Consider the following 26,206-nt stretch of genomic DNA (forward strand, 5'->3'; position numbering starts at 1 on the left):
CTAATACTATTCAAACGTTAATTAACCTTTAAAATTCAGAAACTGTGCATTTCAGTATCTGGTTATAAACATGATAAATTTGTGCTGTACGGATTAAATTTCAAGATAAAAATGTGTAAAAGATGTGTAAACAAGTTCATTTCAAGACTAGCTTCCCGAGCCAGCAGACACAATTCACTGGTACGTTTAAGTTTTAATTGTTGTTTACTGACCAGGTCCTGGGCAAAATGGACACAGCTACATGTATATTTCAATGTAGCATATTTTGACCAAGACTAAGACCCATCTCCTATTCGACATCATTCTACTAAGTACACGTGGTTGGCTATGTTTTTTTTTTTCTTCAAATTTCATTATAGTCAAATCCAAGAGAAAAGTAAGCAAAACCTACACAGAGGGAACAATTCGTCCCTCATCGCAACCAAATATAGTATTCCTTTTTACAATTAGAGAAGTAGCTGTTAAATGTAAAATCAAGACAATTGCGCTTCAAAGTTTGGGGGTACAAGGGCAGAACATATTTTTGATCTGGATGTAAATTATTTAATCTGTGAATTGGTGATCGATGCCATTTTATTTACGATTTGCTTGTGATTTGTTTGGGGTAGGAATAAAAATAATTATTTACAAAATAATCCTCCCCTTTTGGATGCAAAACTAATAAGCCTCTTATGCATAGATGTCTTTCTGTTCATTGCAAAAATGATAAATAACTTTCAGGGGCAAAATTCAAGAAAAACTACTAAGTCCAGCTTCATAAAAAATTTGGGCAGCACTTCCCCTCAAAATAATGCTTTTTACCCTCAAACCACATTAACCCAATACCATAATAGAGGGGAATTGAAGAAAGAAAAAGAGAGGTGTGGGGCAGGTTGATTTATACAAGACATGAAACCATATACCTTCTCCACCCAGTAAAATGTGTAAAGAGATTATAAATGAGAAAATTTTAATCTCTTACCATTTGCAGTTTTTGAATTGATAACAAATTCACCAGTTCCATTTCTTTTCCTGGTTTCTACGCTGTTACATGTGCATGATCTGATGATATGCAGGTTACATGCACTGCAGCTACTACGATATGGTATGGACAAAATGCTCCACAGTCTCGACCTCCAGGTCCAAGGTAGTATTTCCGTTCACAGACAGTATTCGCAAGGGACAGTCATACATCTTAAGGTTCATCATAACAAACGGACAAATATGGCTGTATTTTCATGCCCAAAAATTACTCTGACAACAGACTTACAAGTAAAGTGTGACAAGTGTTAATGCCTGGCATCCACTAGATATAATAAAGTTAAATGCATTTTGTGTTTCAGAAAAACACAAAAAGATAATATTTTCGTTTAATATATTTTATTTATTCATTCATTCAGTCATACAGACAAACAAATATACAACACACATATAAACCATACAACATACACCTTCACGTTAATAATTGTAAATTTGTTTGATAATTGGTTCGCAATCACGTAAACTAATAAAAGGATTAACACCTCCAAATATGTAAACTCAAAAGTTTGCATTGAACAGAGACACGCATCCAATGATTGGATTAATATGATTTATGATGGGTTTTGTATAGGTAATCATACATAATCATAAATAACGGTCTGAGACCTTTGGCATAACAGCACTTATTCAAAGCAATAGTCAACCTAAGAAATGAAAAAATCTTCCCAATTTAGATTTGCAGGTGAAATACGGATATCGGTAACAGGATAGACAAAAAGGTAACAGGATAGAATTTTATATATAGTGATAGATCATTAACGTACCAATGAAATACAGACAAATTTCAAGATATTCCAAATTATCTGTTTAAGATATTGTATGAAATATTTTGTGTAAAAATGACTATGTGGTATGTGCTTTACTCATTTTTGAAAGCAAAAGATATAATAAAACTCTGTCCAAATACGTCCGTTTGCATGTAGCTTGCATTAGATAAGTTTGGTAACATGTAAATATTTTTTATCATATGAAATTCGTTTTTGTACTGAAATATATTGCTAAAACTTTTTCTACATATGATAAAAAAATTGAAAATGAACCATAGAGTGCCACCGACATTTCTGTTTACTTTTATAAAGCAAGGTCGGTACATCGAAAAGACTGCTCAAACATCTTGTATTTTTACAAGAATTTCACTACGTAATGTATGTGTGCACTCCGCTTGAACTCTGAGTCTCAGCATGGGTGCTGTATTTTTATAGTGATCTCGAATTGTATTTCCTTTACAATTTCTTGACAAAAGCATAATTAATACTTGTGTTCATCAAAGGAGTTATAATAAGCAATTAACAACCTTCTTTCGGAATTAACACAATTAAACATGATAAATAATGTAAAAACAGTATAGTTTATTCAAAAGTTAATAATAACCATCTATAAGTATCAAAATAATTCATATATCACATCTAAAAAAAAACAAGCTTTACAAAGTATGGCCGTTTTTGTCGTGTGGCCGTTTCATCTTTTCGGGGTATGGCCGATACATCCTATGGACGTCATGGCAGTATGGCCGTCACGTCCTGCATCATTATCAAAAAGGATAGATTCATGCGTTCTTTTATAAAAAGAACGCATGAATCTATCCTTTTTAATAAACTTTTTTTCTCTTCCGTCCGATCAGCTGTAAGTTGTTTACACCACAGGCACTTGTTTCTATCCATTGGAAGACCCACTATCAACGTATATTTACGAGTAAATATACGTTGATAGTGGGTCTTCCAATGGATAGAAACAAGTGCCTGTGGTTTACACACGTTATCACCCGACGACAACACAACTGTTACCGTGACTCAGATATATAAGCGATATATTAGAATTTAATTCAATAATAATTAAATTCAGTTATTGTAATTATATAACTTGGTATGCCTATTATTGATTTAAATTGACGGTGTGTTCGATTCATTTTATACTGGTCACTTTAATATGCTAATTAGTTTAGCCCGCGAAATGTTAGTCCGTGCAATTTACCTCGTGTGGTTTGGTCATTTGAATTCAAACCTTACACGGAGCTTGACCAAAGCTATAGAATTTAAAACACAGAAGAAAAGATGAGTATTCTTTTTTAGTTTTAGAATTAAGCAACATTTTATGAAAAAATAATAGCTCAACAATTTAAACTGTTAATCTGGTTTTTCTTTCTTAAATAATTTTAACTTTGTTAAATGCTTTAAATAGTCGTGAACTTTTTCTTTGGTGTTATAACTGAATTTAAATTCTATCATTGCGTAAATTGTCAATCTTTTCTTGGATATTATTTTATATTTATATTTGTAAATTGAGTAGATGGTTATACTTATTGTGCGAGTTGTTGTATCTAATTGTTTAACTGTCTTAATACGCTAATGAACATTTACCATGTTATTTATTCTTAATCCAAATCCAAATCTTGCAGCGCGAAGTAACCGGTGAGTAAGCCACATATTAATTTCAACATAAATGTATATATAAATTCTTTTTAGTCCTAAATATGCATGAAATAGGTGCCACTGGACTTAAAGAAAACAATCTATGAATCCAGGTATGGCAACGAATGCTATTCACATTCAATGCATTTTGAACTTCAGTCCTGAATGAGATTGGTTTACAGATTTCACTGTATAAATATTGTAACTGATATACAGATATGAATTTACTTTACTTTTATACATACAAGTATTTTAATTGTGATCTGATATAATTATTTGTTTGAAATTTCTGGAATAAGAATAATGTTATATTATTTTCATTGTTTTTCAGTGCAACAGGTATTTTAGTCCAGTAGAATATATAATTGTTAAAAGGTTGTTTATCTTTATTTATAAGCATTCACTATACATGCTATATAAGAATAAGAATATTTCATTAAATGTTAATGAAAAGGGAACATTCTAAACTATCATGACAATACAAAGACAGATGACATATTTCAAAACTTTTCTTGTCTCTCATGGTACAACTGATTTTTATAGTTTGTTATGTTGTACTGTCACAGGTCAGGGGGGATTGGGCGCCTGCTAACATGTTTAACCCCACCACATTCTGTATGTATGTGCCTGTCCAAAGTCAGGAGCCTGTAATTCAGTGGTTTTCGTTTGTAGATGTGTTAAATATTTGTTTTCGTTCATTTTTTGTACATAAATTAGGCAGTTAGTTTTCTCGTTTGAATTGTTTTACATTTGTCATTTCGGGGCCTTTTATAGCTGACTATGCGGTATGGGTTTTGCCCATTGTTGAAGGCTATACGGTGACCTATAGTTGTTAATTTCTGTATCATTTGGTCTTTTGTGGAGAGTTGTCTCATTGGCAATCATACCACATCTTTTTTATACACACACACAAACATATACATTTGTATATAAAGAGTAATATTTCATATTTTGTTTCTTTACATTCAAATGTTAATAAAGTTTTACTTTACATTTTCAATATACCAACTGATGCTCTGAAAAAAGGAATAAACAAAAATCGTCATGTTATGTGACTTTGGACGATAGAATTTCATGAGAGTGGTTGACATTTTCATGCTTTAAGCTTCTATTTTGACCAAAAAACTTAATATGGAGGATTGAAATTGACTAACAAGATGTAAAAGAAGCAAAATAAACAAAAGCTACAGTGTATAACCCAAATGATTAAAAAAAAAAAAAATATATAAAAAATATATATATATTTTATTAATTTTTAAAGAGAGGCAACAGTTTTTCCAGAGTAGTGAAAAATTACCATTTTGAAAATTTGCTATTTCTTCGTTGTTATTATGTGTATTGATAAAAGTGAAACTGTTTTGAAAATGTCTTCACAATGCCTTTAAAATGAGGTCAAGTTTTCTTAGAGCAGTTGATTTAAAAAAAAAAAATCACTTTCCGTACCTAATGAATCATTTCTTTTTGTAAACTTTTGCGAGCCATCAAGGATGTTAGTTGACTATTTAAATATATATACTTTTCGATTTAATTGTTTCATAGTTTTCATGTATTATAGTCGATTATAGGATAGGAATATTTCTCATTAACGAAGGCCACTTCAATTGATATTCGGTAGACACAATAATTATTTTCTTTAATGACTTTCGTTATCAATATGATATTATCATTATGAATATACTTGAAATATCTGCCACTGGACATAGACAGCCACAATCAAGCATTTGCGGTTTTTTCTACTTTGGTTATTGCCATTGTATCTTAATACTAATTAGTCAATGGTAAAAATTGAAATATTTGTATTTCAATATTGATTCAATTGTTTGATTAAGGGATGTAACATTGACAAATGATATACTATTTTACTAATGCATTGACTAACATTGTAATTATTTGTTTAAGCCAGTATGCCGAGAGGAAAAGGGGAGAGGGTGCTGCCAAACCGTGCTGTACGTAGGCAAAATCAAATACAGCTACCGGTAAACAGAAGGCTTCGCCCAAAGAGAGCTGAAATTGTAAGACAAAATATAGCCATTCCACAACCGCCGTTAATACCACCACAACAGCCATTAATGCCACCACAACAGCCATTAATGCCACCACAACAGCCATTAATGCCACCACAACAGCCATTAATGCCACCACAACAGCCATGAATGCCACCACAACAGCCATGAATGCCACCACAACAGCCATTAATGCCACCACATCAGTTATTGCCACCACATCAGTTATTGCCACCACATCAGTTATTGCCACCACATCAGTTATAACCACCACATCAGTTATAACCACAACAGCAGTTATTACCACAACAGCCGTTTGTACCACTACAGCCAATTCTACAACCACAACTCATTTGAACTTCAAACTTCCTCAGCAGCCCGCTGAACAACAAGTTCCTGATCAGGGATGTGTACACCCAGGGCAGCCCACAGCTCGTAATTCTGTACAAAACGGTGAGATTTTAGTTATACCTACTAGTAATGATGTTGATGTGTTTGTACCACAACAAATTATAAACCAAATATGGAATTTAGAATATGTTGATTTGGCACAATTACTTTACAAAAACATTTTGTTTCAAATATTGATCAACCGAAAAAAGTGCTCGGTTTTGATGAAGATGGAGACATTTTAATTGACAGAAACAAATATTCAAAAGTAAATCATTATCTAACTTAGGTGAGTGGACTGAAGGGTTTTTAAATTATATGAAAATTTTATTGCAAAGATTCCCGGAATTGGCAAATGAATTGATTAGCTATACATGACGATTATAAGGGGGTGTACCTTTTGAGAACGTTTATAAATGACATGCAATTTCGATTTAGAAAAGCTCGTGATCATATGCGTGCATGGGACGTCATTGATGGGCAGCTATGGCTTCAGTTTATTGCAGTAGGCATAAATCATGTTCCACAGACATCTTCTTATACTTCTCACACAGTTATTAGTCCTTGCTACGATTATAATTTTAAGGCCGTTTGTACTCGTATGAATTGTGTATATAGCCATGAATTCATGTATAAGATGTAGCCAGTTCCATCCTTCGATGTACTGTACAAATTATTCATATAACAAGAATAATCCTCGAAGTTCTGTAACTTCAGACTATTCTGCTCTTAGGTATCAAAACTACCCTAGGGCACCTGATGCAAACATTTTGCACCAAGGTATCAGTCCAGTGCTAGAGCAGTCAAACAGGTTTTTGGATACACATGGAAATTTTAACCCAAATACTCGTTTTTCGATAAATAATTTTAAAAGATTTCCCTGTCAGCAGGCTAATGTTCCACGGATGCAATTTAATCATTTCAAATTTTATAATTTTGTTTACAGCTTGCAATCACAGTATGATTTTTGGTATTTTTGGTTGTACCCTGTTAATACTACGGTTTAAGGGAATATGTTGACTGACTACCCCGTTAAAATGTTGGCAAATTTATTATATAATGGTTTTATATATGGTTTTCGAGCACATCATACAAGCAAAACATTAAAGTCTGTTTTACATGATCCAAATTTAGCTTGGAAAAATCATGAGTGAATTGAAAAATGGTAGAATTGCGGGGCCTTTTTATTATCGACCTATTTCTAATCTACGTGTTTGGAAAATAATTTTAGAAATTATAATGGCATTTCTTATATTTTGGGTGACAAGTGGTTGTCGAGTTCTGTTTTAAATCTCTTTATCGGTAGTGCAAGAGTTATTCAAATACTTGGCTTACGTATCAAATGGACTAAATTAATTTCAAAACTTTAAAAATAAACTAAACCTGTATGACGTATGGCCATGCCCCGTTTCACATTTAGTTAATAGTAGCTGACATGTTTAAGGATGAATATTCTTATTCCACTGGGAATGCGTACCTTTCAGGCATTAGGTTTAATCATAAGATCAATGGTTTATTGATCAACACTCATTCTTTTAATGTTCAAAAGATGCTCAGTGACATAAGCGACACGTCTGTCGTAAGCCTATCACTATTGGTATATTAACTAGACTTTTAGATGCGCTTAATTTAGTTTGTTATTCAGTATATGAAACATGTTTATCCAAAGCTTCATTTTCAGCTAAAATTTTGGGTTTCTTAGTTTTGGAGAAATTGCAAATTCAAGTTTTAATGAAAATCTTATTGTAAAACGATCCACGATATAATTTGATGCTTATTCAGGGTCACTTATTATAAAAGTTCCTTCTTAGAAAACAGATCAGCTGGGTAATTCAGTAACGACAATTCTGGAAAAGAATAAACTACTTCAATTTGTCCTGTCCGGTTGATGTCGGACTACATTGCTGAGACACAAAGACGATGGACATTTTCAAACACTTTAAAAAAGGTTATGCAAGAACAAACCTTGTATAGTTGAAACACTTAATTTCAGGGTACCTGAAAGATATTTGGGTAATTGGCTCTTTTATTGTCATAGGAGCTGTCATATTAAGCTTATAGGTGCATCGTTCGGATTAGAGATAGTTGGGTGTATTCCTAAATCAGATTCAAGGAGCTCTGAAAATGTTATGTATATATTTTCTTTATATTTCCACATTGTTTGGTTTTCCCTTACAATGAATAACATAGCTTAGATGTTGACAGTATTGCTTTAGCTGAAGTTTATGTTGATTTTGCCACATGAATATCAATTTAATGAAGTTCAAAGTATTGAATTTAAGTTGATGTTGAAGTTTTTGATGTTTGTGTTGAAGTTGATAATAATGTTGAAGTTGATAATATTGAAGTTGATAATAATGTTGTAGTTGATACTAATGTTGTAGTTGATAATGTTGTAGTTGATAATAATGTTGTAGTTGATAATAATATTGAAGTTGATAATATTGAAGTTGATAATAATGTTGAAGTTGATAATAATGTTGAAGTTGATAATGATGTTGAGTTGATAATGTTGTTAATATTGTTAATGTTGAAATTGATTATGATGTTGAAGTTGATAATGACATCGAAGTTGATAATGATGTTGAAGTTGATAATGACATCGAAGTTGATAATGACATCGAAGTTGATAATGATGTTGAAGTTGATTGATGTTGATTCTTGCTGTTAAATTTGTCATAAGGTAAATTTTATGGCGGATTACAAGTTGTGCAACTAGTTTCTCAACTTGTAATTTTGGCGGAATTTACTTTAAGCTGCTATGGACTACCCAGTGGCTCCTGATATAACTTTGTTACTGCTGGATCGCCCTTCAGTAATTCAATCGTCATCAAGTTTTGATTGACAAGTTGATTGTGTTTCTTTCTTGCAATAAATGCCATGACAAATTTACAGCCAAATAAAACATAATTTCTTTAGTGATTTTGATTTATAGTTTATTCGTTGGATTCATTAATTACATCATGAGGTCAAACAATGAGAATACAGATTTAAACAATACAAGTACACTTACATTTTATATAGGCCCCCCTTTCAATCTATGTGTATATATATATATATATATATATATATACAATAATAGAATTTAATTCAATAATAATTAAATTCAGTTATTGTAATTATATAACTTGGTATGCCTATTATTGATTTAAATTGACGGTGTGTTCGATTCATTTTATACTGGTCACTTTAATATGCTAATTAGTTTAGCCCGCGAAATGTTAGTCCGTGCAATTTACCTCGTGTGGTTTGGTCATTTGAATTCAAACCTTACACGGAGCTTGACCAAAGCTATAGAATTTACCCGCCCTCCCTTTTCCCCATTATGAATATTTTCTGCTGCTTTTCATTTATCGTTTCAGTTTTGGAAGAATGATTATAGAACCAGCGTCATGGCATATATAACAGACTGAGTTTGGAGCTTTTTTGTATTGTGAATGGACAGGCGGAATTTACTTTAAGCTGCTATGGACTACCCAGTGGCTCCTGATATAACTTTGTTACTGCTGGATCGCCCTTCAGTAATTCAATCGTCATCAAGTTTTGATTGACAAGTTGATTGTGTTTCTTTCTTGCAATAAATGCCATGACAAATTTACAGCCAAATAAAACATAATTTCTTTAGTGATTTTGATTTATAGTTTATTCGTTGGATTCATTAATTACATCATGAGGTCAAACAATGAGAATACAGATTTAAACAATACAAGTACACTTACATTTTATATAGGCCCCCCTTTCAATCTATGTGTATATATATATATATATATATACAATAACCTAAGATTAAAACAGGGAACCAGTTTTACATCAGTAAAACGTTGTTATCTCCCTTAGTATCGGAAGCCACTTAAGTGGGAGGAACTTGAATATTTGGAACAAATTTACCTTGGGAAAATATATGGTCGAGATTAGAACATTTGAAAATTGAAAAAACAATAAAAGAATTTCAATGGAGATCCATGCACAATATTTTATATATTGAAGAAAGATTTAAAAAAATGAATATATCAAATGGAAAATGCCACATTTGTCAAAATGACAGTGATATAGAAACGCTGCAACACTTATTTGTCAGTTGTAGTACATCACAGTTTATTTTAAAAAATCTCAGAGAAATACTTATCAAATCAAACATAGGATTAAATAATCCTTTTGTTGAAAAGGACATTCTATTAGGTAAAAACACGAGAGAATTAAAATATGATAAATTTTAAACATAATTATCATATATTTTAAATGGACACTATGGAAAATTAGGAATTCAATAAAATTTGACAAAACGCCTAAAGCACCGCAAGATATTTATAAAATCTGGAAACAAAACTTGAAAAATAATCTAAAATGTGTTCTTCTTTTGAAAGGCATTGACATCATTGATAAGACAAAACTGGAGTAGGGTATAATGAAAATCTAGACCGTAAATAAAGTATAAGCTTGAGTCAAAGTACATTTTTCATGGTTTATCGTATCGTTAATGTATTAGACTATCATGTTTATAAGTGAATCAATATTAGAGCCAAAATATGCAATATTTGATAAATTGACAACAGTATCGTAACTATATCCATTCTTAATAAGTCTGTTTAGGTTGCATTTCTGTAAGTATTGACAATGCAATTTCCCATTTACGGCTAAAACTGTACCACTTTTACTACGAAGTTTTGAAAACAAATCTTATCCTAGAACTGAAAGTTCATATGCAATACAATTTTTTTCAAAGGTCAAAATATAGGGCTGTGCGGCATATTTTCAACGTTCATATGCCCTGAACTTTTCTGAAGAGTCTAAACGAACACTAATTTTCTTAACTACCCCTACCTCGAATGAAGAGTTACCACATATTTCAATGTAAACAATATGCACATGTATATTTACTGGTAACATTACCAAGTTATGTCTCTACGAGATGGAACACAGAGAGCATAACTGGAAACCAGTATGTAAACAAAATTAATTTTCTATGAATATTCTAAATCTACCCAAAAGAGGCGTGGTTTGAGAAACAGCTGTATTAACAAAGTGCAACCTTTAAAGGTTTTGTTAGCTTTTGGGGTGAATGCCGGCGTTTTTTTTGCTTTGTAAAGAATATTACCGATAAACAATTTGATGTAAAATACCTGAACGTATAAGATGCCTGCATGTTGAATTATATTTACGAATGATATCCCGACGATAAAATTCATTATCGCTATTTTGTGCATTTTTCCTTTGATATTTTTTTGTGATAATTTTCATAGCATGCTACTCGCTTGAGATGGAAAATTATCGCTAGAAACTTAGCAGGCACGTGGCGTTGCTAACGAAATTGACATGAAATTGACAACGTCGTCATAAGTAAAATAGCGATAAACAGATTATCATTGATCATCTCAACTCGATTGCCTTTCTCGCCTTCGCCGTCCCAGCTCAAGCGAGAATATCAATCTCGTTGAGTTGATCAACGATAATCTATAAGTAAATGTTTTGATTATTTTGTGATATCGAAACCCTTGTGTCATAATTTTTCAGTAATACACAAATTTCGCTCGTTGAAATCTGATACGTTGTTACATACGCGAGCGAATCTTACACGTTAAGATATTAACACCATGAGATAGTGACAAGGGAACGTCACCATAAAAGAAAAGATAATTTCCGATAGGATGCATTTCGACATTTCTTATTCACATTTATGTACATTATATATAAAAATAATTTAAAGTATGGAACTAAATAGCTTTGATACTTAGTATTAGTTAATTTGTAGAGATTAGTCTTGTGAACAATACTCACCTTATTAGATACATATAGACTTACTTACGTGAAGCTGAATAAAATATTCTATTCTTTATTTAATACTTGCGTCACATTTTATCTCAGATATGATTGGCCTTTTAAATTTTAATCAATAATCTTGTGGTTTTTATAAGATGGAAAAACAATCTAATGTGTTTCATTTATTTACCTTTTCAAGATGAAGTGGGTATTTATTGTAGCATTATGTATAACATTATTTGGAATTCATATTTTGGCAGCAGTGACTTTAGCAAAAACAAGAAAATTAGGGAAGAACAGATTTTTTCGGTTAGCTTTTTATCTGATCATTACTGATGGCTGTTTGATGATTGAGTATGTTTGGAAGGTCATTACAACGAATATCTATGAATTCAGCATTGATGGACTGCACCAATATCATTGTATAGTCATGGCACATCTCTGTCCTGCTGCAGTCCTGTGTTCCCTATTGACGACATTAAGCATGTGCCTCCATCGTTTGAATGCTACATTTACAACACCAAAAAGAGTTTTGAGTGCTTTAACAAGCAATATTACTATAGGACTAGGATTTTTATTTATACACGTTTACGTCTTATTGCGTTGTGTGTTAGAGCTACTAAACCCACGTGTACCCTTACCATGCGATCCACTGTATAACACACAAAAAAGCTTTCTCTTGTTTATAGATGTTCCTTTTGCTATTTTCGTTTCATTGATTGCATGCTGTTACATCGTTGTGATTTGGAGAATAAGACAAAAACAATATTTGGTTATGGAAATCACAACCTTGAGTGAAGAAAGAAATCAGCAGCAAAGAAAAACATCGTTACGAATGCAGTATAACATCATTACCCTAAGCTGTATCATCGTTGTAACCGCTTGTGCAATTTTACCTAGAACTATCTATGGTCTCTACATTAATGTTAGTGATAATATTAATGTGAAAATCGTCCAAGCTGCCAACAATTTGCTTTTGATCAATCCTTTGGTAGACCCTTTCATTTATATTTTCAGAATAAAGGAAATACGTAGTCAGTTTGTTAGCAGATGTTTCCGGTCAAACAAAACTACGCCTACGACAATACCAACGACTAAACCAGCAACGTCTAGGGCACCTTATGGTCCTAATACTTAGAACAATAAACAAAAACAGTATGGACGACTTTCAGAACTTTTATGTCTATCCAAAAACAAAATTACCATTTGTATTTTATAAATTTTAAAGCGTATTTAAGGAAAATATGATTGGATACATGTGTACGGAACAAAAATAAAGTGCATTTTTTTACATTATTGTAAGGTATGTAAAATAAACAAGTTTTATTCATCTATTCATGTGTTAATGCTTAAAATAATATTGCTATTTCTGAACCATCTCATACTTTGTTGGCAGTACAGTGTCGTCACCTTTGATAGAAGAGGGACGAAGGATACCAGAGGGACAGTCAATTTCATAAATGGAAAAAAACTGACAACGCCATGGCTTAAAATGAAAAAGACAAACAGACAAACAATAGTACACATGATAGGTATACATGATAAATCTTCTTAAAAAAAACAATACGGAAAGATGTGGTATAAAATCCCAATGAAACAACTATCCGTCAAACTTCGAAGTTGCTAAAATGATTATAAGCAAATTACGACCTCGAAATCGTATTTAAAACGGAAGCTGTTCAAACTAGACATCATTGAGATGGGTGCCATCTCTGTGGGTCCAGCTGTTGATAACGTGAGTTTAACAATGTAAATGGATAAGCTGATATGAATCACTTTTTAAGTTAGGACATAGTCTCGTTACGTGCTGAATTCTAAGTGTTTTAGTTACAGTGAAATATTTGGCAATTTGATTAAACTGATAAATATCCTGAACTCACTATCATAGTATAATAGTGATATAGCTGCATGGTGTGAAATCATTGTTGACCACTAGGTGACTGAATATATAGGTTGATGAGTAAACTTTGAAATCATAACGATTCTCAAGATATAGAGCGGACAAGATCTGTACCATATGATATGGGTTTTCAATTATAAACGAACATTTTTACCCTGAACTTTAACCTAGAAAGTTGTACAAATATTATGACACACCCTGTGGTGTTGGTTAATGTACATGCCAAGTATAAAGTTTGAAATTATAATGTTTTTCTAGATATAGAGCGAACATAAATTGGTACGGACGGACGGACGAATAGACTGTTCACTATAGGGCGACCTGCTTTATAAGAGAGGCCCTTATCAGTTTAGTGAGATAGCAGGACATGTACTTAATTATGTTTAATTTGCTGTACAATTTTGTTTTTTGAAGCTTTTTTTGCATATATCCAATTACTAATGAGCATTACATTTTATATGCTACACAACACATTAACACATTAGTTATATGAAAGTCTCGGTCACTTCGTGAACCACACTTGCTGAAAAAAACTCAATTTCCTGAACTTTTAGACAACGATAAATTGACATATTCAGACTGCGTATTGTTCAAAATAAATTACCTTTTTTATTAGAAAGTGGGTTAAAAAGTAAAATCACAAAAATACATAATCACATGGCAAAATCAAATGACAAAACACATCAAAAACGAATGGACAAGAACTGTCACACTTCTGACTTGGTACAGGCATTTTCAAATGTTGAAAATGGTGGATTAAACCTGGTTTTATAGCGCTAAACCTCTCACCTTATTGACAGTCTCATCAAATTCCATTATATTTACAATGATGCGTGAACTAAATAAAGGCAACAATAGTATACCGCTGTTCAAACTCATAAATCCATGGACAAAAAACAAAATCGGGGTAACAAACTAAAACTGAGGGAAACGCATTAAATATAAGAGGAGAACAACGACACAACACTGCAATGTAAGACACACAGAAACGGACCAAGCATCAGACAAAATCCCTAAACAGACATAATAAATAAAATAGTCAAAATATGGGTACAGCAGTCATCATCGTGTAACAATTTTAAAAGTAACAATTTAACAGATTACTAAAACATCTATCTACAAACACATTCATTGCTTCGCGTGTCTGACGTCAGAAAATTGTATACGTCACATATTAATGTCGTTCAATGTGTATACAAACAATTTTAAAATTTCACAAGGGCAATGTTAGCATACAGGGTTAACAAATCAAAAGTATGTAAGAATTAATTTCAGAAATAGACCGAGATTTAAAATAGTCCAAAAGTTTTATAGAATTTATAAGAATCTACAAATAGTTCATTTCACTACGCGATTGAATAATTTTGACGTTTGTGGTTCAAAGTATTCAAAATATTGTTTCAAAATTACAGCAGAATGCATCGAGTGCGTAGGTAAAGATTATATCTTTGATTTGCTTGTTTGTTAGCTGAACCGTGCAATTATTGTTAGGTTAGTTAAACTACCCTCCTTTAAGAGCAGACTCGTCCGACAGATAACTAATCTATCTCTCTGTAGGAATAGACTACTCCGAAAGGAGGGTAAAATTGAGAATGGAAATGAGGAATGTGTCAAAGAGAACCCGACCATAGAGCAGACAACAGCAGAAGGTCACCAACAGGTCTTCAATGCAGCGAGAAATTCCCGCACCCGGAGGCGTCCTTCAGTTGGCCCCTTAACAAATATATATATATACTTGTATACCTAGCCCAATAATAGCCTAACAGTTCTTCTTACGGAAGCTTATACCTCTACATGCATACTCAATGCATGCTGCTGTAACAACATTCACACAAACCTCCGTCTTACTCAATATCATCAATCAGTCTGCATTTATTTATTTATTATATTTTGCGTACAGTAACTGCTGTATATTCTGTCTAAGATGGTTCAAAAACATTGATGATTTTACTATGGTTATCATACGTCGCAAACGCGTCACTGAATATATTTTGTCGTATGAAAACACGGGTTGCTTATTTAAAAACAAATAACAAGAACTAAAACCAATAATTGTCTTTACTTTCTTGAATAGAATTGCGCAACGGTTATCAAAAATAAAAGACTAGTGTAACGACCTAGAAACTAGACAGTTTTATTTAAACTTTGATGGTATGCATTTAAAAGGTTTTATTGGTGGAAACCAGATTGAAATGTGAAGGTTAAATAATTCTGAAAGAATAGATATGATCTATAACATGTTTAAGTTTGATAAAATCCAGGATGATTTATGGCAATCCATAAAAGGTATTAAAGCTGTTCCATAAAAAATGACGATAGACATTTATATTTAACAGTCTTCATACGATGAAACGGAATCGGAATTGAAAATAAAGAAAACATTGCTTTATAAATTAATATGGTTTTGACCGACAGTACATTGCAATCGAAACATCATTGTAAATAAATGAACCCTTTGTTTATAACCCGACATTATGTGTTTTTGATGATAAACCTGTATTTGCAAGATATTTAAAACTAACTCATTAATAGCTTGCATAAATAAACCAAATCAGTAGCAAAAGATATCCTACCGACTGCAAGTCAGACACTTAACTGGATATTCTCTTGACGTAATAAGATGAGCAACGTGTTGACTACTACTTTCGGGATCATAAATGAATATATGGTAACATTGATACCAACGTTCAAATCATAATATATGACGGTTTCGTTATCTGTTGTCTTGTTTTCAACTTGTGACTTTGATAACAAAAAAATTTGATCTTGAGCCGACGATGTTATATCTGATACAGGTACTTTTGTCCTTAAATCGTTTCTAAAATGTTAAGCATATAGTTTTATTGTTTAATAGAAATAAATAAACAAAAAAGCCTAACATATAATCTCAAGGTTAACATTGCATCGATTCTACTATGATGTTAATACATAAAACAGACACGTTTGGTTATTCGTCATCACAAACAATTCTCAAAAAACAATCTATTAACGATTGCCTAACTTACAACATTGATGTTTAAACAAAAATCTCACAAAAGTTATACACAAGGTCATTGGATGTTGGATGTGTACGGATTGATAATTTAGTCTAAGATGCATGATTTTTTTATAAGTTGTTAGTGGCTTTAAACTAGCTGTCAGTTAACTACGTGTACTCTCAGATCTGTTCCTATTGTCCCTTTGTTGTAAGGATGTAAAAGTACCCGGCCACGTCCACTTGTATGTTTGTCCATCTGATAAGTTAAGCCTCTTTAAACCGATTTTTATAGTTCGTGCTTATGTTGTACTGTTATACCACTGTCCAAGGTTATGGGAGGGTTGGAATCCCGATAACAACTTTAAACCCTCTTCATTATGTATGTAAGTACCTGTCCCTAGTCAGGAGCCTGTAATTTAGTGGTTATCGTTTGTTTATTTGTTTCCTATTTGTTCTTCGTTCATTTTTTTATATAAATAAGGCCGTAAGTTTTTTTACATTCTCTTTGCGGGGGCTTTTATAGCTGACTATGCTGTGTGGGCTTTGTTCATTGTTGAAGGACGTACGGTGGCCTATAGTTGTTAATTTCTGTGTCATTTTGGTCTCTTGTGGAGAATTGTCTCCTTTGCAATCATACCACATCTTCTTTTTTACCATACAAATTATGTTAGGTATGTTATATACTGTCCCTACTGTTGATTGGTACTCTGCTTAAATATTGACTCCGTCTAAAAGGTAGGACTACCTCTGCTGAAAATAATGTCATTGTTCAGCTAGCAAGCAGTATAGACAAATATACTACCTTTCCCTATAATAGAAAAGCAAAAAATCTACAATGTCATATTTACCTTTAACCTTGACCGATATACAAATAAAATAAAATTAACGTACCCTTTTAACCAAATGAGTAAAATATTGGATCAATATCTTGTACCGATGTTGATGAGAAGCCCGAATCAAAATATGACATTGATCTTTGACCTTGACCTCCTTTTTGTGGACTTTCAAATTTAGAGAATTAAAGAGAGGTGACAGATATCAATAGGATTTTCAAACTAAAAAATTGAAAACAAACTAACAATGTCATAGAAAAAAACGAAAAACAATGAAAGGACAACACAATATACACAAACCGCTTCATAGCAAACTTAAGACTAAGATACATGAACCCCACCCGAAAACGTAAGACTAAGATACATGAACCCCACCCGAAACCGTAAGACATCAGGTTCTCTGGAAGGGTAGTCAAGTCCTGCGCAACATGTGACACGAGGTAAGATTGTGTTAACACTATTTCATAATGTTTTATTAAGTTGAGACAGAATCTTAATCTAAATGTTGTTTGATACATGTAACAGTTTTTGAAAAAGGATTCAGAAAATTTGTAATATGTTGAAAAAAAGTCAAACATTAGTCTTCTTTGGTATGCAGGAAAATTTAGACGACAATGATTAGTCCTGTCGATTGTTTTTTATTTGTAATTTATCTAGCTTATCAAATATCACCAAATAAAAGCTTTTCCACTCATCCCTTCAGTTCGTATCATATTAAAAAGAAACTGATATTGCATATAATTCAAAAATCATAATTCTACATGACTGTGCTTATGGCAGTATTTCCTGTTTTCAGTGTCAATTACCTGTTAACACGTGACACTTGATAAGAAAGAAAGATACATTTAGAGATGAACATGAAATTGAATGAACTTCACGACAAAGCTACTGTAATTATGCTCCATTTTGGAAATAATAGGTTTTTTTTGGTACACACGATTTGCGGAAACAAACTTATATTAATGAAACCGGATACACAAGTCAGCCTTCGACTACGAATCAGGAAAATCATGTCGCTTTGGAAAATTATTCATACTGTTATAATAAATATTATTTTAAATTCTGTGCAATCAAATGATTTTGATCTTTAATAACACAAATCGATATTATCCAATCTATTATTTACATGATATCCGTGTTACTTCAATTTCAATTAAAAACTGCAATTCATTTAAAGTTTGATTGTTAAAACATGTATAAAACGGTAATGATAAGTGAGCTAATATTACCACGATACAAGTGCGTCATTTCGTTATTTATCACTCAGTCCATTAATCTGCGTGATTATAAGTTACATGGACAAACAATCCATTGATCGAGAAGGCTATTGTCCGTTGAGAGTAACTAAAAATTCAAAATTAGAATCATTGTTATTAAACATGTTAAAATCAATAAATTAAAAAAACGAAAACACAAAGAAACACGTTAGATCAAGATTGAGAAGTGAAATAGCCGCCTCAAATAATACGAAATCTAATGCGATCTGCGAGATGTCATGCGCAGACAGTACGCATACAATTTAAAAATAATTGACCTTACATGAATTTTATTTATAAAAACTGCCGATATATTGTAAATTGTTAGTGATTGCAATATGTTATAACTATTTGCAAGATATTATTGTATTTGCAAAATATTGCAACGTTATATAGATGATTACTCCGAACTCTTTGCGTTACAACAGTTCGACCGCTTTTGTCCTGCAAATAACACAAAAATGGAGATGCGATATGAGTTCCAAGGAGACAATACTCCATCCAAGTCACAATGTATAAAAAATAAACCATTATAGTGCACAGTACATTATAGTTCAAAGTACAGCCTTCAACACGAAGCCATGGATCAGACAGAAGTTTGAATAAATAAATAGTAAAGATAGTTAAAACGATATTCATTATTATAGTGTTAATTACTGATTCTGAGTACAGAAATTTAAATTTGAGCTGGAATGTCTTAACTCAGTCACAAAACTGTTTTGTCAATATTGATTACATTTTTGAGCTGAATGTATGCCAATTGAATTAATTTTATCTATTTGATTTAAAGAAGATTTGAAAAATACATGTAATAGTATTCGTTGGGACCTTTAATAACCAATTTTATAGTTGCTGTCAGGGTCAAAACAAATACCTTAAAAGAGAGGGGTTGTTGGTTTTTGCACGCGAAATGATGATATAAGAACAAAGGCTAGTCGACTTGCAGTCACAATAGTGTTTGCTGGTAAGAGGTTGGTCTCCCTACACATTAGCACGTACAAAATCAGGCTCACGGGATCGACCTTGTAAAAGGCATGCTTCATATTCATATATCTTTTATATTTGTATGTATGGGTTAAAGCAGCTGAATTTTGAACAGCCATCCATTTTGATGTTATTTGTAGCGTCTGTTTGCCGTCAAAGTAAAGTATAAATTGCACCTCCATTTATTTATGTTTATGACTATAGATTGTAAAGGTTTACCCACTACACCGAATGCTGCAGTTGATGAGCGGTTCGGACTTCGACGGAATCTAGATACTGGAAGTAAATATAAATGTGATAAAGATTATAAGATGAAGGGAAACCCGTTTGCAGTCTGTCAAAGTCATGGAGAATGGAAAGTTTTGTTTAATTGTACCACGAAAGGTATTTTTTGTTTTGTTACATAGACCATACATAGCTTAAATGGTGAAAATATGCAACGAATGGAAAGGTGGAAAAATACGACTGAATATCTTCTACAACTTGACCATTTTATGGGCAAGTTTTGTCTCATATTCAAATTAAAACAAACCCGATGTCCCCCAGAATCATTATAATTTTATTTCATCTCAATTTTAACTGTGCATCCAGGAGACAAATTTTATTATTTGGACATATAAGGCAAAACAGTTATATTGAATAGCGAAACGTTTGAGCAAATCTAAAATGCATAAATGACTCATTAATAATGATTATTAAAATTAAATAGTTTTAAAGGAATGAGATTCTTTGTACAGTTTTTTCGTTACTGCATTTTAACACATGTTTAAGTTGCAGATCTCTTTTTTGAACTTTCATTTATTGTACTCTAGTTCAGATACTTAATTGACATGTTGCTGAATATTTCACATTTGAATGAATGAAAAATTTATGAAACTAAAATGAGACGTTAACCCATCAACATATAGAAACAAAGCCTACAGACCTTAAGGATGTTTGCTTGTCATGTTTTGGAATTTTTGTCAGATTTTCGGAATCCTCTGGTTTATCCATTTGAATGCCTTAATAAAATTTGCCCATGGATCCCCATTTTTCTTTTTATAAATCTTTTACATGTATAACTATAAGCCATTTGTAAAAGTTTTATAAAATCTTATTTATTTTTTAATAGTATTTGAGAACTTTAACGGGTCAATGATAAAGCTATGAAAAATCAAGAGAGAACATTTTCCTCGAAAACAAGCACATTGACCCCTATTTAATTTTTTTGCTATTTTGATTCCTCAATTAATCCCCTATCAATATAAACTAGTTTTATGAAAAGTTATTTATTTTAAAACTGAGCAGCGATCATCCTTAATAGACTTTTGTAGAAAAGTTGTGAATATATTAAACAATGAATATTAAATGACTGAATAAAAGCAAATGATAAATCTTACGGGGAGATCAATCATATAATCATGATACAGTACAATACAAAATATAATATATAACAAGTCTAAAAGTGTACAAAATCACCAAAAAAACAACCAACCAAAACAACGTTCAGTTGTTAAATATTTCAGATAAAGACATCCTTCGTCAGTACAATCACGATGTATAATGAATCATGACAATCTACATGATCTTTTATGATATAAAACTATCAAAATTTTGAAATGTATACACAAAAAAACAAAAAAGTTTAAACGAACATCAGAGACGCTGGAACAATTTTAAACAATTTAAAACAATGAATATATACGTATACCATATTTGATATTCAGAAGGTGCGTGCAGTGCAGAGGGATTTAAGTATGACAAGAACACAAAAGCATGTATTAAACTAATGTCTCCCAAATCTACTTGGGAGGAAGCAAGACACAATTGTCAAACAGAATCAGGAGGGAATTTAGTTAGCATAACCACAAAGGAGAAGTGGAATTTTATCATTAAATATATAGAAGGTAATACAACAAATGATGTGTATGTTCAGTTAGTTATGTTACTCGTACGTCAAGTACATGGTAGTACATTGTTATATTTTCACAGAAAATTTTAATTTCACGATACCAAATATATTGCAAGTTATCATTCTCTTGTTATACATGTATTCGATAGTCATTTGAAAGCTTTTATTTGCCGAGAAACAATTAAAAACATATTTATATCACTTTCATTAATGATTGAACAAAACAAAATTACTTTAGATTTTTTTTGTATATCTTGTAGCTAGTGCCCCTTTAATTTAGACCAATAACCACAAAACATAAATTAAAGGCTTTAATGCTATTAAAAAAACAAATATAATTTCAGCTTTACAATAAGTGATTAACATCAAGTACAAACATACCTCTTCATTCCTCCTGAAAATGTCATGTCGGGGAAGGGTGGAGGGTATCGAAAAACAGCCAAGTTTATATTCAAATATATTGAATGGCTAGGCTGCCCTTTTCCTTGTTTTTGTAATAATCTTATTTGGATAGATGGTTCATTTTGTAAACAGAGGCCCTTAACCTGTTCCTGAACGACTAAGGTATACATGAAATATGACGAAATAAAACGTTTATATGTCTTTAAAAAAATTACTCTTATTTCAAAGCATCTGATTTGTTTAATAATTTCTAGTGTAATTCAGATTTTCGCTTCATATTTCAAAACATTTCAAGCACACTTTTTCCGAGTTTTATCTTGTCAGGTTGTCCCTCTCTTTAGAATCCAGAAGGATATACACAAAGCTTAAGAGGTATTTCAAAATAAGTTTTAAAATATCGCTTAGACTGAAAAATATAGATATGTTTGAAATTTATTTTTAGAGTCTGGCAATCAAGATGATAAAATATGGATAGGTCTCAAAGATGAGAAATGGATGACAGGCAGTGCTGTCGAGAACATATTCGATATTGCAGATCTCTCTGGAAGTATGTTTGCAAACAAATGTGGTGTTATTGAAAAAAAGAAAGAATAAAGGATAAACAATGTAAAGATAAAGAGAAGTTTCTTTGCGAAATACTTGTAACATAAAGCGTTCATGATGCTTCATTCAAATCATTTAGGATGATTATGAAAAAAAGAAAGTACATTCCCTTTGTTTTTTGAGAGTTTACATACTTCAGTTTGTTTTTGTTTTAATAACATAGATGTGTGATTTTTTTTCATTGGTGACTTACGCGGCAATCAAAAGTCGATTTTTTTTTAAATACTAAGGTTTTTCTACCTCAGGCAGAAAGATTACCTTAGCTGTATTTGGCCAAACTTTTAGGAATTTTAGTCCTCAATGCTCTTCAAAGAAGACGAAACGCGCGTCTGGCGTATATACTAAATTTAGTCCTGGTATCTATGATGAGTTTATTTATACACCAATAAACCAGATGTCTTTATAATATGGTAGTTTGTCTTTTTTCTTTTTTGCCTTTTATACAAGAAGTAAGACAGCCTGTGGCAAAATAGAAAAGATAATTAAAATATTTTCTTATCCTTATCTGATAGATTCTTTTGAGAAAATTTGAAGGATGCTATTTGATATATCTAATCCCTTTAGAATGAGTGTGTTGATGTGTAAACGCAACATTAAAATCACAAATTTAAAATGAAGAACAGTGGATTCACTCAGATTGCGTTTCAGCCCACGGAGATTACAAATCACACCTTCAATATTTTAATTATCTAACATTTTTGTATATCTAAACTTGAAGTACATTCGACAACTTTCCAATCAAACAGTTTGTTTTAATAAAAAAAATGTATTCAGATATTAAAGGATGTATAACTAATAATGGCTGGGTTTCAAGTCGCTTTAAAGCATTCCGTGGTATTAAACAACGGTGTCCGCTATCTTCGCTATAAAAATTAAAGAAAATAGAAATATTAAAGGATTAGAAATTAAGCTAGAAAGCAGCACTAATACTCTAAACATATGTCAACTAGCAGACGATACTACTCTGTTTCTACATTTTAAACAGGACATTACAGTTACATTAAATTTAATTGAAACATTTGGTAACTTTTCTGGCCTTAAACTTAATAGAACTAAAACTGAAGGAATATGGCTTGGCAAATTAAAGCACTGCAAAGAAAAATATGAAAATATTAATTGGAGTAATAAACCTATCAAAAGTTTGGGAATTTTTGAACACAATAAATCAGAATGTCAAAATCTTAATATTGAAAAACAAATATTGAAATGTGAAAAAATAATAGCAAACTGGAGGAAAAGAACACTAAGTATATTAGGGAGAATAGTAGTAACTAAATCTTTAATTCTACCAAACTTAACATATATAGCATCAAATACTGTAATATTACTTTATTTTCATTTGTTTACATTGAATACCAAGGATTGGAAAGTGTAAAAACCTGTTGGTTCATTCATTTACATATTCTCTATACTCATACACTATTGCACTAAATTGATATTATTTATGAACACATGTTCGTTTGTTATTTTTCGTATTTATGAAAAAAACATTGCTTACATCCTCTCTACAAAAACATAGAAATATATTTATATTTACCAGTGGTGTTATCGGAAATGTAAGAAAAAACAATCCTAACAACATAACGGAGATGTTAAAGCAACCAACAACCATTTAATCAACTAAAAGGAGCATGAGAATATTCAGAAGACAAAAAAATGAGACTTTCGTAAAATTTCCTCTGTTTAAAGTATTAAATCTCTTTTTAGGGGCCATATGTTATACATTTTCTATACACGATCAAATCATCGGACAATTTGATGTTTTCACTAAATGGCACGTTTTGCAAGCATTATTTCACTTACTTGACCGAGGACCTGAATGTTCAACTACAGAGAAGTTCACCGTATTAAATACTTTATACTGCGAAGCCGAAATTCAGTTACATGAACAAAAGGTTTATTGTGACATCGACGTTATGGTGTCTCTCAAAAACAATGGAGATGATCTTTTTATACACACACTCAGTTCTTTAAAAATGTACGGTTGTACGTTCAACACATAAATTAAAATCTTAATTATTGCACAGGTGTTATTCACAGAAACTAGCATTTTAATAAATAAAGGCAACAGTAGTATGCCGCTTTGAAAAGAGTTTACCAGCCAAGGATTTGTTAGTACTGGGAAACATTGGGAGCTTTATGACCAAACGAAATCTCGGAAAATCCTTCTACAGTCAAGTTTACATTTCTTTCTAGAGTGTTTCACAGTAAATTAAGATTATGAATTATGAAAATAGTAATCATGAATGTAAATAAGTAAGAGATTCTAGTAGATGCAAAAGGGTCCTCTGTCTTTTAGCTAATGGCTCATCAAATTATTTCTTTGTGAGTTAAAAACTTATGTCTATGTAGATATTAATATTAATTTTATGTAGTTATGAATATCTTTCGTCCAGTCTGATGCATACGGTAACATGTGTTTATACATGTTTAATTTCATTACATCAATTGTTTTCTCTTTTATAAATTAAATAATCAAATCAATTATGGCAGACTACATAACTTAAATTTCAAAAAGTAACCGATAGCTTCACCTAACCTGCAAGTAACTATGAGAGAAAACATTCAACAAAACAAATGATGTAAATGAAGCTTATTTTATAAGTCAGTCTCTCATATTTGTATTTTATTTATATTATAAACAAAGTCAGAGCTATTTCATGGTTAATATCATTTAAAATGTCTATCTATCTTTTCTAGTTTTCAATAAAAAAAAATACAAAAAAAACTTTAAGGAATAAAAATAATATTTTTTCTGTCTATGATGAAATAGCATCAAACATACGGTGCACAATGAATAATCTACGTAGCTGGTTATTTAAAAGTCCTGTAAAGTGTTTTAAAAACAGGTTAAGATATATGTAGGACTCTGAAGTGATGGGAACCCTGTAGAACTATGTGGTCAAGCTGAAATGCAATGGTCTGTGCCGAAGTGTAGTGGTACTTTCGCTGATGTGCGATGGTCTAATTCTCTGTAATGGAACATTCAGGTCCTCGGTCAAGTAAGTGAGATAAAAACCATCTTCCAAGTGATCTTCCTAGTTTCTTGACATCATTTGCAGCAGCAGTATGGATGTTTCGCTTATTTTGTTTCGTTCTAACTAATCCAGGCGTGTTTGCATTTCAAACCAATTCCACGTTTTCCAGTCATTGCAATTAGTACTCGTTGTAAAGGAAATTAAACCCCGCCACATTTTTGCGCCTGTCCAAAAGTCTGGAGCCTCTGGACTTTTTTTTTCCTTAAATTTAGTGCGTTTATATGTTTTGGAGTTTAGTGTGACGTCCATTTTCACTGAACTAGTACACAATTTTATTTGGGGGCCAGCTGAAGACCAACTGAGTCAATGCCAATGAGACAACTCGGCACAAGAAACCAAATAACAGAGAATTTAACAACTATATGTCACCGTACAGACTTCAACAATGAACAAAGCCAATCTCGCATAGTCAGATTTAAAAGGCCCGGAAATGACGCAAGCGAAACAATTCAAACGTACATAATGTACATACAAAAAATAAACGATCAACAAATATGTAACACATCAACAAAGAACAACCACTGAATTACAGGCTCCTGACTTCGGACAGACACATACATACATAATGTGGCGGGGTTATACATGTCAGCGGGATCCCATCCCTCCCCTAACCTGGGACAGTGGTTTAACAGTACAACAGACGAACGAACTATAAAATCATTACACTACAACAATACAACGTTATAGTGAAAACTGTAATTGTAATGGCTATTTTTAACCGTGACTATAATTATCTAAATTACA

At 31.9% G+C, this 26,206-nt stretch overlaps 1 protein-coding gene across 2 annotated transcripts in view; it reads left to right on the forward strand.

Annotated features, from left to right (window-relative positions):
- Nucleotides 1–22,830, forward strand: part of LOC143051190 (uncharacterized) — a 92,057-nt gene extending 69,227 nt beyond the window's left edge. The window contains exons 3-5 of one of the 2 annotated variants that reach the window (XM_076224179.1): nucleotides 19,733–19,912; nucleotides 21,235–21,414; nucleotides 22,264–22,830. In XM_076224179.1, the coding sequence (XP_076080294.1) occupies nucleotides 19,733–19,912; nucleotides 21,235–21,414; nucleotides 22,264–22,415 (512 nt within the window). In that variant the 3' untranslated portion in view covers nucleotides 22,416–22,830. The remainder of the gene's footprint in view (nucleotides 1–19,732; nucleotides 19,913–21,234; nucleotides 21,415–22,263) is intronic. The other variant, XM_076224180.1, reaches the window with a different exon arrangement.
- Nucleotides 22,831–26,206: the final 3,376 nt, after the last annotated feature.

Source organism: Mytilus galloprovincialis, chromosome 11, assembly GCF_965363235.1.
Source record: "Mytilus galloprovincialis chromosome 11, xbMytGall1.hap1.1, whole genome shotgun sequence".
NCBI lineage: Eukaryota > Metazoa > Mollusca > Bivalvia > Mytilida > Mytilidae > Mytilus > Mytilus galloprovincialis.